This window comes from Calypte anna, chromosome 18 (genome assembly GCF_003957555.1).
Source record: "Calypte anna isolate BGI_N300 chromosome 18, bCalAnn1_v1.p, whole genome shotgun sequence".
Classification (NCBI taxonomy): domain Eukaryota; kingdom Metazoa; phylum Chordata; class Aves; order Apodiformes; family Trochilidae; genus Calypte; species Calypte anna.
This window is the reverse complement of record NC_044263.1, coordinates 5,981,598-5,993,181: the sequence shown is the minus strand read 5'-3', so window position 1 is coordinate 5,993,181 and position 11,584 is coordinate 5,981,598. Positions and strand designations below refer to the sequence as shown.

Here is an 11,584-nt window from a genome sequence, read left to right as displayed (position 1 = left end):
GCCAAGTTTGTAGGAAGAAGTAGTTTCTTTTTCTTTTAAGGGCTCAACTTCATTTCCACACCTTTATCTAGAGCATCAGGCTGTCGAGATGGCAGCTCTCTGCTTAAATGTTAATTACTATATCTCTCTTTTAATATGTGTTTCCAAGGGGTTAGTGCCTCAATCTGCCTTATAATTACATGGAGTGGTTAGTACAACTCCTTGGCTCCTTGGCTATATCCCAAGGCCTCTTGAGAGCTCATTCCTGCTGCAGTTTCCAGTCAATGAGCACTCACAGAACTAGTCTTTCAGAGAGCTGCTGCCTTCAAGTGTTCAGCCAGATAACGAGCAGATTACCATGCCTGCTCCTTCTGGCAACAGTCAACTCCATGCAAAGGCAAGATGAGCATCACCAATTGCTGTGGTTAACATTCCTCTCCAGTCCTTCAGCTTGGTGGGGCTGTATTTATAGAGACCAACTTCCACAGATTATTGACATAGCAAAAAAGGGAGAACCAAACCTTGTCAAATTCTGTTATACAAACCCAATAATAAAATAGTCACATAGCCATGCTGGTGAAGCGAATTTCAAGTGCTGAGCATGGCTTTCTCATTGAAGCTGTGAACGTAACAGGGATGGAGCAGTCGTGGTTTGTGATGCCCCTACAGCTGAGAAGACGAAATTACAGCTTCCTCAAATGCCAGGTGGTTTTTTAAATGAACAGCAACAACTCAGATTGCAACTTAAAAATAATGCAGTCCTTTGGAAACTGCTAAATTTAAATGTCAAGTTCTTTCTTTGAAAGCTACAATATAGCACTCTCCAGGGAAAGTGAGTAAGAGCTTTGTCTACACAGGGAAAATGGAATAGCAACTACCCACCAGATTCCTACGCAAACACTCCAACTCTGCACTTCAAGGCTGGATTAATCATGACATGAAGACACTTCCGAGGACAGCACCCTGTTCACAACAGCTTCCCTGCCTTACTTAGCTCCATCACCTCTGCACATAAACCATAGTTTGTTTTGCAGTAATATCTCCATATAGATGAGCATTAAGATTTGCTCAAGGTGTGAGAAAAAAGGATCTTAAGAAATTATGACATGACTGCAAAACATCACTTTTTCACAAGCTGTGCAGGTTCAGAACTATCTTCTAGACCACAGATATCTACCAGGGGAAAAACTCTTGGGAAAATTACTCCCTGAGACAGCGCTACAGAGTCAGTAAAAACCTCATGGCATAACAGACAAATTGGCCCCAGCCTGTCTCCAGTTTGCAAGAGCTGCAATGCCTGGGTGAAGCATCTCCACGATTCCATTTGCTGCTGGTCCACTAGAGGACAACCTCTAGTGATGATGAACTCCTTTGGCTTACATAGTAAAAGGCCCATACTGAAAATGCTGCTGCCAAAGCTGGTTTACAGCCCATACTGGGACTGTTGGTGGTATGTGTGTGTTGGGCCTTGTTTTTAATGGGACATATTACAGATTTAATGGTACAGTCCTGACTGATACAGCCTTATGAAGCTTCAAGTAACGGCTGATGCCAGCCCTTACAATGACAGAGAAAGAAACAAAAGCAGGGGAGGTTTCCAGGCAGACAGACGTAGCTTTAATAAAGCAAATTAAATTCCCTACACTGCACTCAACCACAGAGGAAAAACCTGTTTGTTGCTTCTGGGGTTTTTGCATGCTTTAGACATGATATTGTGCTTTTCAGTGCAGGAAATGATCAGAGGTACAGAGTGAATTTTTTGTCCTGGTAACATGTGATTTAATCAAACCGTAATGGAGGAACCCAATTCATGTATAAACAGTAGGCAGGAAGCACAACAAAATCATCAGTGCAAAGCCACAGAAAAGAGCAGGCTATTGCTCTGGCAAGGCACAGAAAAAGAGCAAAGCAATTTCTCAGAACCCAAAGGGCTTCCTGTCTCATAATTTTAAGACCAGAACACAAATAAAATCTAAGCTAGCAATAGAACTAATTTCTGGAGCTAGGAAACAAATGGCCTGTGACAAGAAGTGGAACAAGTTGAAAATAGCAGAAAACTAATTACCAGTGAAGTGTCCCAGGTTGGAATTAGAGCTATATAGGTCAGAGGGTCAAAGCAACAGAGTTTTCAGTGGGTAATTTGGTGCCTTGACATCCTCCAGCCCCACGAGTAGGGATGCTCCTGTGACTTAGGGAAGAAAACCACAGGTATCCCTCCCCGCAAGAGAAAGATACACAGTGAAGGCAGGAGAGCAAAGCTACTTAAAAAGGCAAAATCTCCTATTCCTGTACCACTGAGGACTGCAAGAACAGGCTGGCTGTAATTGGGAGGGTACAGGTCCTTTGGGGGCAGCATGTGATGGGGAGGGGGCTCACTGCAGCCCTACCGAGGCACTGCCCAGCACACACACCTCCCCTGGGCCCCTCCATCACTAGAGGAGGAGGGTACCTCTCCTCTGCCCCGCTCAGCACCGGCGTTCCCTCCCACCCGACGGAGCTGGAGGGATGCTCTCAGACGACGTGGCTGGCGGAGTCAGCTGCTCTCTGATGTCAGTCCCTGCTCCGGGCTCAGCAGGGCGGGAGTGGGCGAGCGGAGCGCAGCGCAGCCTCTTCTGCTTGCCGGCTGCGGGAGGGCTCCCGCACCGGGAAAAGAGGGGGGGTCCGTCCGCCCCCTCAACCACCCCGTCTCCGCCACGAATCCACCCAGGGAACTTCACCAACTTTCTCCGTCCCTGGTACCGAGACTCAGTGCCATGGCTCCCGCAAACTCCTCCCGCAACTTCTCCGCACCGGAGGCTCGGAACGGCTCGGGTGAGCAGGGGCTGCGTGGGGATGCAGCTCCCCTTGGGGAGTGGGGGGGGGGGGTGGCGATTGGCTTTTTTGGGGGGGAAAAGTCCACCTGGACGTGCCCCTTGCGCTGCTCGTGCTGAGGGGCCCGGCGGTACAGCCTGACGGGGGCGAGGGGGAGCGCAGGGGCACAGCACCCCCCAGACCCTATCCCTGGGGCGAGACACCTTCAGCACCGGCGGGCGGACAGCTCCGGACCGGGCCGGTGGTGCCGGGTCCAGCTCTTACCCCCGGACACCGCACGGCACCATCACAGCACCCACACAGCCCCAGCGGGTCGAAGTTTCTGTCTGTGACACTACCAGCTCCAGCTGGACCGGCCCAGCCGGGCAGGGAGGGCAACACGGCACGGAGAACGTGAGACGTGAGGGGGAAGCAGAGATCCACACTAAGTTCATGCTTTTGCTGTGCTACCACTGTTCCCAAAATCAATGGTTTAGGGTCAGGCAGGTCAGTTCTCAATGGTGCAAGTCGGGGAAACCCTTCAACAGGTGTTTTACGTGTGGTTTTTGACTCCCTCTCCACCAGCATGTCCTTTATGAGCTGAAAATGTACCTTAGTAAGGGTGCTTCCTTCCAAAATGCAGTTAAAGAAGGGTTTCTTATGTATCTGAGCATGGCTGAGAACAACTATTCCCTTAGAGAAAAAAAACTGGTCCCATCCTCATTCAGTTCACACAGTGCGGTCCTTTGGGACCCTTCTGAAGAGCAACAGGGCAGCCACAGACCTCCAAGTAAGGACAAATCAATATCTGGAACTCTTTCAGTAAATAAAGTACAGTCACCTGGATGTGCACAGAAGCAGCACTGAAAATACAGATTCAACCATATCCCAAGATGAAAGAGGCTTTAGAAAAGTGATGACTTTTAAGTATTTGATAGGCATGCACATCTGATTCCAGTCCATAGGAGACACTTGGAATACAGCTTCAAACTAGCTTCCAGCTAATAACACTTGGAAGTGCTGCTTGTACAACCACCAGCAGCAGGAAAGATGCTGCAGCACTGTACAGATCACCTTCCATGCAAAGCCTTTGAGCTTGCACACACTTTGCTCTAAGGCCAGCTGAGTTGATTCTAAATGTTACAAGATCACCAGGAGCACACAATTGATTTTACTGCAGAAAAGACATTTTGTTCCAATTTACAGCTTACCAAGTGGCCTTGACATTTCATTTATACAATCCATTCCCACCACATAACAGAGTTAGGGGCTAAAAGAGAGGAGAGCAGAACTCATAATAGCTACATACAGAACAGCACAACCACAGTCGTCATCTTCCAATTTCTAGTCTGCCACCTTTATGCATTAAGGAGGTGTGAGACCTGTTTGGATGTTCAAAGAATGCACAGGTCTCAATAGAGTGCTGATGACAGCATGGTATCTACAAAAGCCGTGTCACATGAGGCATTTCTTTGCTTTAGTGAGCAGCTGGGAAGCACAAGAACTTTTAACCCCCAACAAATGGACTGGACCAGGGCTGTCTTACCAGCCAAGATTGGCTTTCACCTCCAGGCCCCTGTCAGTTCTTCCATGTCTCATTGGCTACATCTGCACAGAGACTTTCAGATAAAATGGTGCAGCAACAGCTCTACTGGATTTTGATCCTGTCCTTGCTTATACCTAAGCTGTCTGCTTCTTAGTGCCAGACAGACTGAGGCAGCTCATGTCCTGCTTCTGAGAGCAGTGAAATATAAGATAGAGTTGGTATGGTGCACACCTACTTTTACAGCCACGGACCCAGTGTAGCTCCAGTAATCTTGCCAGTTCAGTTCCGTCAAGCTTCTCTGTTATGCCAAAGTAAATCTGGAGAAGTTTGTACTCAAGAATTCTAGAAGTCAAAATTCACAAGCACCTCCTCAACAGACACCACTTTGGCAGAGACAGAGCCGATGTGTATCTTATTTCACTTAATTTCATTTTCAAGATTTCCCTAGGTTCTGTTGGAGGAGATTTCCCCAATTCCGTGGGTTCAGGCTGCTAAGAAGATGGAACAGTAAAGTGACTGAAAGCATTTCCAATTAACACATTGAATCATCTGCAATTCAATGAAAGGCACACGCAGTCTAGGCTTAGGGGCTCTCATGCGTGTCTCTAACAGCTACACAAATAATTCACACAAAGCCTTTCCTCATAAAAAAATCAGGTCCCATAGGAGAGGAGTAATGAGATGAAATGAGATTTGCCTCAGCTGAGAGGATGATTTAAGACTCCATCACACACTGCACATGACAGTCATGCAAAACAGGGAGCACCATAATCAGTGTCTTAGACAATCACTCCCCAAGCCCTGGGACTCAGGGTTTGTGGCTTCAAAATATCATTTTAACCTGGGTTGGGAACAAGGCAAATGTAAATTTGATCATGTTTGGGTCTTCCCAGTAACAAACAGCAACAGTCAAGCATCAATTTTGCTAAGTGTTATTGGGCAAGAAGTTCACCTTTGAAATCCACCTACATCCAGAACCCAGAGACAATAGCTTGAAGGCATTTTTTGACCCGTGTCTAACTAAGGCATTCCCTAGTTAAGAGCCACTCTGAAACATGCTCCCAAAATCCCTGACTGGCCACACACCTGAATTTATTTCTAGAAAATAAACTAGAAAAATTGAGAAGAGCAAGCAAGGAAGTAAAGGAGTGGATCCTCTGGCCTAACTCTAAAAAATAGAGATGAGACACAGTCAGGGAGCAGTCCCAGACTTCACACTTTAGATAAGCATTAGTTTTCTGCCTGCATGGTCAATGAACGATGTGTCTCATACTGTACAACAGATAACTCACCCAACAGTTGAGCTGAAACTCTATGACACAACAGCTTGAGCATTGACTGTATTGAGACTTTGGCACTCACAGAGACTTATCTGGCTGGGGTGGAAAGCACCAGCTGCCTCAGCCACTCCCCTCACAAAGGCTGGACACCCAGTACTCCCTGGAAGAAAAGTTACTATCAGTTCCATGTTTGACACTGGCAGGTGCAGAGGCACACCACCCTGATGTTATTCCCCCACAGAGAGATGAGGAGTTTCAGGGCAGGGCAAAAATACACCAGGAGAGCCAAGGAAAGATGTCTACACATGGTCAGATCTAAGTGGTGTGCTGCATGCACTGGGTGACAGAGGAGAAAGTGCTAAATCCCCAGCTAAGCCTCTCAAAGTACAGCAGAGGATCTTAAACATCATTCTAAGATATATTTTTGAGATAGATCCAGCTGCAGGGCAAGCACACAGAGATGGGAGTAAGTTACCTCTGGGTTGCACTCATGACTTTGGTTTGTTTTGTCAGTAGCAGAGAAGCCAGTACCATACAGCAATGTGATCATGCCCAGTCTCTTCAGCATCATCTGTTTCCTGGGCATTGTGGGGAACCTCATTGTCATCTACACCATTGTCAAGAAGAAGAAGCTGAGGTGCAAACAGACCGTGCCTGATATTTTCATCTTCAACCTCTCCATTGTGGATCTCCTCTTCCTCTTGGGCATGCCTTTCCTCATCCATCAGCTCCTAGGTAACGGCTCATGGTACTTTGGAGCTCCCCTGTGTACCATCATCACTGCTCTGGACACCAACAGTCAGATCACCAGCACCAACATCCTTACAGTGATGACACTGGACCGTTACCTGGCGACTGTCTACCCTCTCAAATCTACCTATGTCAGGACCCCGTGTGTTGCAGCTCTAGTAATCTGCTTGGTGTGGCTCCTCTCCTTCCTGACCATCATTCCCGTGTGGATGTATGCAGGTCTTATGCCTCTGGAGGATGGGACAGTCCGCTGTGCTCTCTTGCTTCCCAACCCAGAGACTGATATCTACTGGTTCACACTCTATCAGTTCATGCTGGCATTTGCTGTGCCACTGATTGTGATCTGTGTGGTCTATTTTAAGATCCTCCAGCACATGGCTACCACTGTGGTCCCATTGCCCCAGAGGAGCCTTCGGGTACGTACCAAGAAAGTCACCCAAATGGCAGTTGCCATCTGCTCTGCCTTTTTTATTTGCTGGGCCCCCTTCTACATCCTCCAGCTGGTTCACCTTGGCATCGACACACCATCCATGGCCTTCTTCTATGCTTACAACTTTGCCATTAGCTTGGGTTATGCCAATAGTTGCCTCAACCCCTTCCTCTACATTGTCCTCAGCGAGAACTTCAAGCGCCAGTTCTTAGTGGCCATCCGCCCTGCAAAAGAGCCATGTCACAACAGCAGCTCTGTCAACAACAACAGCATGACAGAGGCCAGTGTTTGTCTAAAACTGGCACCAGAATCCACCCAACAGACTCAGTTTCTGGAGGACTTTTCCTCACGTTCACTGCCTGTGACTGTGGCTGTTCACTAGGATGCTCTCAAGTGACCACCACAGCAAAAAGCCTTCAAATCTCTAAGTCTGTAGAGAAGCAGCAACTTCAGGCAATCCTTGGTGAAGTGTATGAACTACAAGCTTCCACTTCCAAGAGTCCAGGTTCCTCCTGTTCTCATTGCAGGACTCTGCTCTTACACTGCCACTGGCACACAAGGTGCTGCAGAGTGCTGCTTCTTTCCACTCCTGTACAGGAGGGCTCCATCACACAAGGCACTACACACACCCCTCCCCAAAGAGGATGGATGAAAAAGAAAAAGGACAGAAAAATAAGATTTCAAGAGAGAATGCTCACCCTGGAATAGTAAACCCTCCATCAATAACACTACCCAGTGATTCCCTGACTCCTGTCCTGACCAGGATTCCTAGGCTGTGTGCCAACATAGAACTCCTTCATTCAAAACCTGAACCTTTGAAACAAATGTCACATAAGAAACCTGACTCACAAACTTTGAATACTGTGCTCATATTGTAGAAGCAGACAACAGAGAGAAATCTCAAGGACAGAAGTCTCACCTAGGTCTGCCATTGGCCTTTTAGTCCAGCACTGCCTCCCTCCTGCATTGTTTGGCAACCAAGATGTTTCACAAACTGTCTAATTTCAACATTAATCTTAACCATTTCAAGCAAAATCAGACAGATAACTGTTGCACTGCTTCAAGAGACTGCAGACAATTCTCAAAACTACTGATGCTAACACCAGCTCTGTGACTTTCCATACCAATGAGCCCATTTTTACCCTGCTAGTTCCTGATGCTGCTCTTGTGCCTCACAGTCTGCATGGCCACTGGGGAGCAGAGGCAGAGGGTTTAAACATGATTGAAAAACACAACGTGAAGATCTGCAAAGCAAGGTAACATGAAAAGGCAGCTCAGAGGAAGCAGAGTTGCCTATGTAGCTTCCTCAAAATAACAAATGCTTCACAAAGTTAAAAGAGGGAAAATTGAACGCCTGTTTCTTGCGTACGTTGCTTTAGCAGTCATAGATTAGAAAATAACTGCTGAACAGTCTGGTCTACAAAGACCAGAGAAAAGACAGCACAGATCAGCTAAGCACAGGGGATAAGACTGACATAACCTGTGCAGGGCTCACAGGGGCCATGCAGGTATTGTTCAACACTTTGTAAGACATGGAACTGGTTACTGTAGGTTAATTTAATATAAACAATTAAAACCATCAAGCACCACAAAGAAGTTGTCACTTGCTTATGATTTCACGCTGCCAGCCACCCACAATACACCCAGAACAGAATTTCACCCTTACACAGCTACACAGCAAACGTGTCACCTGCCCAGGACTTCCCAAGCCACGTGCACAGGTACAACTGCACCTAAAGCTCTCACCCCACACTCAAAAGAGTTTAAGTACAGGGAACACACAGCCATTCACTCACCTCTGGTGATCAAAGCAGGCTGGGGTGCTCTGGCTCCACCAGATGCAATGCTGTTTTTTGAGTCACAGAAGAAACCTCATAGCAGGGTCTCTCTATTTGCATTCCAGGCTTTGCAGTGCACTCACAGCAGCAGCAAACCCACCCCGTGGCCGTTCAGTATCCTGTCAATTTTTTACCCCTGCTTCCCTTGGCAGTAAAGCCAGACATATACAGAGCTTTCAAGCTTTAAAATCTTCACCCCATTTTAGCTGCCAGGAATTTTCACCTGTGCTGGTTTTCATGGAGCTGCTTTGCTCTTGGGTCAGCACTCTCCCTGAAGGGCTTGGAGCAAAGGTCCAAGGGAGGTGTGTGCTGTGCCAAGCCACAGTAGCTCTGAGGACAAGGGGAGCTATTGTGTTACCTTTCTGCCATAAGGAAGTTAAGGGCTGGCATGCTGCTCTGTGAAAGGAAGTAGTAACACTTGAGTGGGTTTTTCCCCTCCATTAATAGCAGCAATGAGGAAATTACCAGGGAAGTGAAAACAGACTGAATTGCCAGGCCCCTCAGAGATCAGCACATTGAAGATACTACCTTACAGAAAAGGTGTTCATGATTGAACCAGTCTGTTCCTACTTCAAGTGAGTCAGTCTTGTCCCAGTGTGGTGAAGCCATGTGCTAAAATCCATTGGGGCAGCACGGCCTGACCAAGAAGGGCAGGCAGCATAAGCTGGTGTAGCACTGGAAAAGGTCTTGTAGGGTAGACCTTTGTCAGATCTCATCAGACTGAAGTCAAGGCACAGTACACAGGCATCTTTCCAGGCTGAAGTCCTTTTAGATCTCATTTAAGTGACGGGGAAAGCCATGCTGAAGGGAACCTGGTCCCAACCCCAAGGTTTCCCATTTAGTTGGCATCCCAGCAGAGGCACCTGTCCCTGCCCTTTCCCAGCACTCTGCAAAGGCTCATGGTTTCCATTCCCTCATGTTCCTCCTGCCTGTCCTCAAGGGGTTTCCTAATTCAGATGTCAAAATGCTGGCTGTGAGGTCCCCTTCCTTTCTGTATATATCCATAACAGCTGTGGTGAATGCACCTCAGGAAGACAATGATGTGGGTATGTGTGGATGAGCTGGGAGGCTGGGAAGAGAGGCATGACAAAGGACCAGACAGCTTTTTGCCATCTTCCCTAAATCACCTCAAAGCACAGGGCAAGGTGAACAAAAGCCTGCCCTTTAAACACAAACCTTTTGATCAAACACCTTCAGAAGTCCATAAGGACTTCAAGTAGATATACAGTCTCGGTGCACCTTGGTGTGACCTATCAGAACATCCTAACCCCTTTCCCTATTTTTCAGAGCTGGCTTTGTTAAGTGGAAGAGTCTGTTGATGTTCCGGGTTGTATAAAGCTCTGTAGAGCTTTACCTCTTTGTCTGTTCTGTTCTTTGTGTTCATTATGCGATCTCCCTGTCTCAATGCCTCAGTTACTGTTTGCAGAGCCTGAATAAAAGACAACACTAAGTAGAAAAGGACAGGGCTACTCATGCAGAGACAGGCAGCAGAGGTACTGCAAGGTCCATCTGAAAGATACAATGAGGAAGGCAGAGATAACACAGGCTGTGTCCCTGCAGTCCTGTCTCCCACACACAGCCTGCTCTCTTGCTTGAGATAAACTAAGGGAGATCCAGCTAAATAACCCAGGCAAAAGCACCCCCAACACCAAAGACTGATAACAAGAAACTATTCCATCTAGTTCAGATCAACAGCCTACCATGCTGGATGAGAAATTCCCTCTGCTCCTTTTGCCAGCACCTTTCCCTGTGTGTTTGTGAGCTGCCTCGTCAGACAGCAGGAAGACAGATGGGTTCACTTTCCACCCCCTCCTCTTCCCACCCTTGTCCTTAGAGGTGTGACTGAAGCCACATGCCACAGCTCTGCTCTTGATAAACTCCCACCAGGGGCAGATGGCCCAGATCCTTTTACTCCTACTTTCCCAGGTAGCAGCAGGTCCCTCTTGGCTGGTCACTGCAGGATTCACTCCCTGGCTCACCCTTTACCGCTCTGAGATCCTCATGTCCACTGGGCAATAAACATAGCCCTGCCTTCCCCAAAGCCACAGCTCTGCCAAGCTAGCCTGAAGAACAAGGGTGAGCTGAGGTCCCCAAAGCCTTGCCAGGCAGTGGGCTAGGTATCATCCTTCTCCAGACACCCATCTCCACCTAAAGTCTCTGCACAGCCAAACCTGTCCAGGAGCAAACTGCATCTGTGATGGAGAGTGAGCACCATGCTGGGAGGAGGGAAAGGTGGGTGACTCACTGGGCCCTGGGACAGAGCCAGAACCTGACTAATCGGGTTTCATCAATTCTCCCGAGCTCCTAATTGGACAAATTTTATTCAGCAGGCTGAGAGGAACCACACTGCAGGTAGAGATGTTCCCAGCCCAAATGCTTTAAATTAGCCCACCTGACAGATGCAGGGACCACACAGCAATGCCCTTTCTTGCTCACCTCCTGTTAACAAAGCAACGGGGCTAATCCCTTACACCCCCAGCAGCTTTTCCATTCCCCCCATCCCTGCTGCGGGGCTGGGGAAGGGGCAGCACACAAGAAAGTCTCATCAGCATTAGAAAAGTAAAGGGAGCAGAGATGCATCATCTACAGCCTCCACGAGACGGCTCCTCCAGCAGATGGGGCCCTTCAGTGCCTCCAAGGCAACAAATGATGTATTTTAAAGCTGTATTTACAGGGATGCACTTGAACAGGGAACTCACTGCACCACTGGGGGAAAACAGTCGTTGAGAGGTGTAAACACTGATTCCAGGAGGGTAAGAGAGATGATACCTGCTCTCTTGGAGCCTTTGTGTCCTACCCCTGTCCTGTTTGGGAAATACCTTCTATAATTGTACAGAACTCAGTTGTTCTTTTCACAGTGCAGTGGTGTTGGCTGTGCACTGGCAGCCAACAGCAACAGTGCCAAGCAGCACTGGCTTCTCCTGAAGGGTAGAGCTGGGCTTCAGCAACTGCAAAGTTACATTTCAGAACA

At 47.9% G+C, this 11,584-nt stretch overlaps 1 protein-coding gene across 1 annotated transcript; it reads left to right on the top strand.

Annotated features, from left to right (window-relative positions):
* The first annotated feature begins 2,728 nt into the window (after positions 1-2,728).
* On the top strand, positions 2,729-7,158 carry LOC103529192 (melanin-concentrating hormone receptor 1). The gene is made up of 2 exons (XM_030461937.1): positions 2,729-2,790; positions 6,109-7,158. The coding sequence occupies exons 1-2, from the start codon at positions 2,733-2,735 to the stop codon at positions 7,155-7,157; spliced, it is 1,107 nt and encodes a 368-aa protein (XP_030317797.1). The 5' UTR covers positions 2,729-2,732; the 3' UTR covers position 7,158.
* Positions 7,159-11,584: the final 4,426 nt, after the last annotated feature.

Bases quoted from the DNA above. Each gene is read 5' to 3' on its own strand.
- LOC103529192 (XM_030461937.1), top strand. From the start codon at position 2,733: ATGGCTCCCGCAAACTCCTCCCGCAACTTCTCCGCACCGGAGGCTCGG. The intron at 2,791-6,108 runs GTGAGCAGGGGC...TTGTTTTGTCAG, and splicing joins GGAGGCTCGGAACGGCTCGG to TAGCAGAGAAGCCAGTACCA.